General features: G+C 33.3%; 1 protein-coding gene across 1 annotated transcript; it reads left to right on the forward strand.

Annotated features, from left to right (window-relative positions):
- Positions 1-852: 852 nt before the first annotated feature.
- On the forward strand, positions 853-1,316 carry LOC108744012 (proton-coupled amino acid transporter-like protein CG1139; the record flags this gene model as incomplete). Its single annotated transcript, XM_018479614.1, has 2 exons — positions 853-1,025; positions 1,091-1,316. Coding segments are annotated over 2 exons (299 nt in total), but the record flags the coding sequence as incomplete, so codon positions are not given.
- Positions 1,317-1,336: the final 20 nt, after the last annotated feature.

The raw sequence follows: 1,336 nt of genomic DNA on the forward strand, positions 1-1,336 counted from the left end.
TAAACTGCTGCGCACATATTTCTACAGAAGTATCTACAAACACAAGTTGTTTATTGAGAAGAGATTTCTTATTAGTTACTCTTCGTTTATAAACTGTCAGCGTATGTCTATAAGAGATTCGGATGAGTTTTTTTTTTTTGTTTTCGTGGAAGAGGGGAAATCTTCAAAAGACATTCAGCCATTTGTATGACTGGGTAGTGTCGGATTCCCGAGGAACAAGTCCTACCGACTGAAACCCCTCTACCTCAGACCGTTCTAGGACCAATTAAGGTCCTCTTCAGTCGATGTGATTATGGTAGTGTTATGAGATTATGTTTTGAGTTGGTCGGCTGAGTAGAAGTCCTACTCTACTATATGTACTTTTATACAACAAAACGGGGATCATATTGAAAACTCTAAACTGTCCGGTAGAGAAAGGCGTCCTCTAAGGGGTAATTCACTGTATTTCGAATCACTTATGTATATATAGAAACTTTAATATTTTTATTAATAATTTTGTATGTACTTATGACAGAAGTTCTAGTAGTACTTATTCCATCAAGAAAACAAAAATTATAATAATAACTGAATCATTGTTTACCAGAGTATTATTTGATGAGAATTTGGACATCCATTTAAATGAAAAAATAACTCAAATAATCAAGTCATTACATTTTGCATTTAGTATTTTAAAAATTGAAAAAGGCTAAGTATTTCAATTCAAATAGAAATTAACATTTAAAAACGGCATTTAAAATAGGAAGATTTTTTTTGTATTTTCATTGTATATTTATATCACAAATACTGCATATTATTATTAACTATTACAAAATCAACTACTAATGTAGTAGCGTGCAACATATAATAATGCAGTTTGTATTTGGTCTCTTTTTAGTAACAATGAAACGTTAATTCACATACTTAAGGGTAGTTTAGGAACAGGGATCCTTGCTATGCCGAAAGCCTTTAAAGATTCTGGAATGGTGAACGGCTTCGTCTTCACGTTGCTAATAGGTTTCTTATGCACATACTGTCTTCATATGCTAGTAAGGTTAAAGGAATTATTAAACAAAAAAATTATTTCATTTTGCAGTCGTCTTCTTTATTATAGGTTCAAGCTCAGTATGTACTTTGCAAACGGTTAAAAATTCCCATGCTAACATATCCGGAATCCATGAAGGTGGCTTTAAACTCTGGACCGATTTGGATGAGACGGTTTGCAAATATGTCACCGTAAGTACAACACATACTTACTCGGAATACGTTTAAATGCCTATTGACAAATAAAATGACTCGAAGTGGTCTGTATTCTGTCGACACTGCCAGACGCGGATCGCGATTTCGATCTGTTTGGATT

The sequence above is a fragment of the Agrilus planipennis genome, unplaced genomic scaffold, assembly GCF_000699045.2.
Source record: "Agrilus planipennis isolate EAB-ADULT unplaced genomic scaffold, Apla_2.0 scaffold3116, whole genome shotgun sequence".
Taxonomy (NCBI): Eukaryota; Metazoa; Arthropoda; class Insecta; order Coleoptera; family Buprestidae; genus Agrilus; species Agrilus planipennis.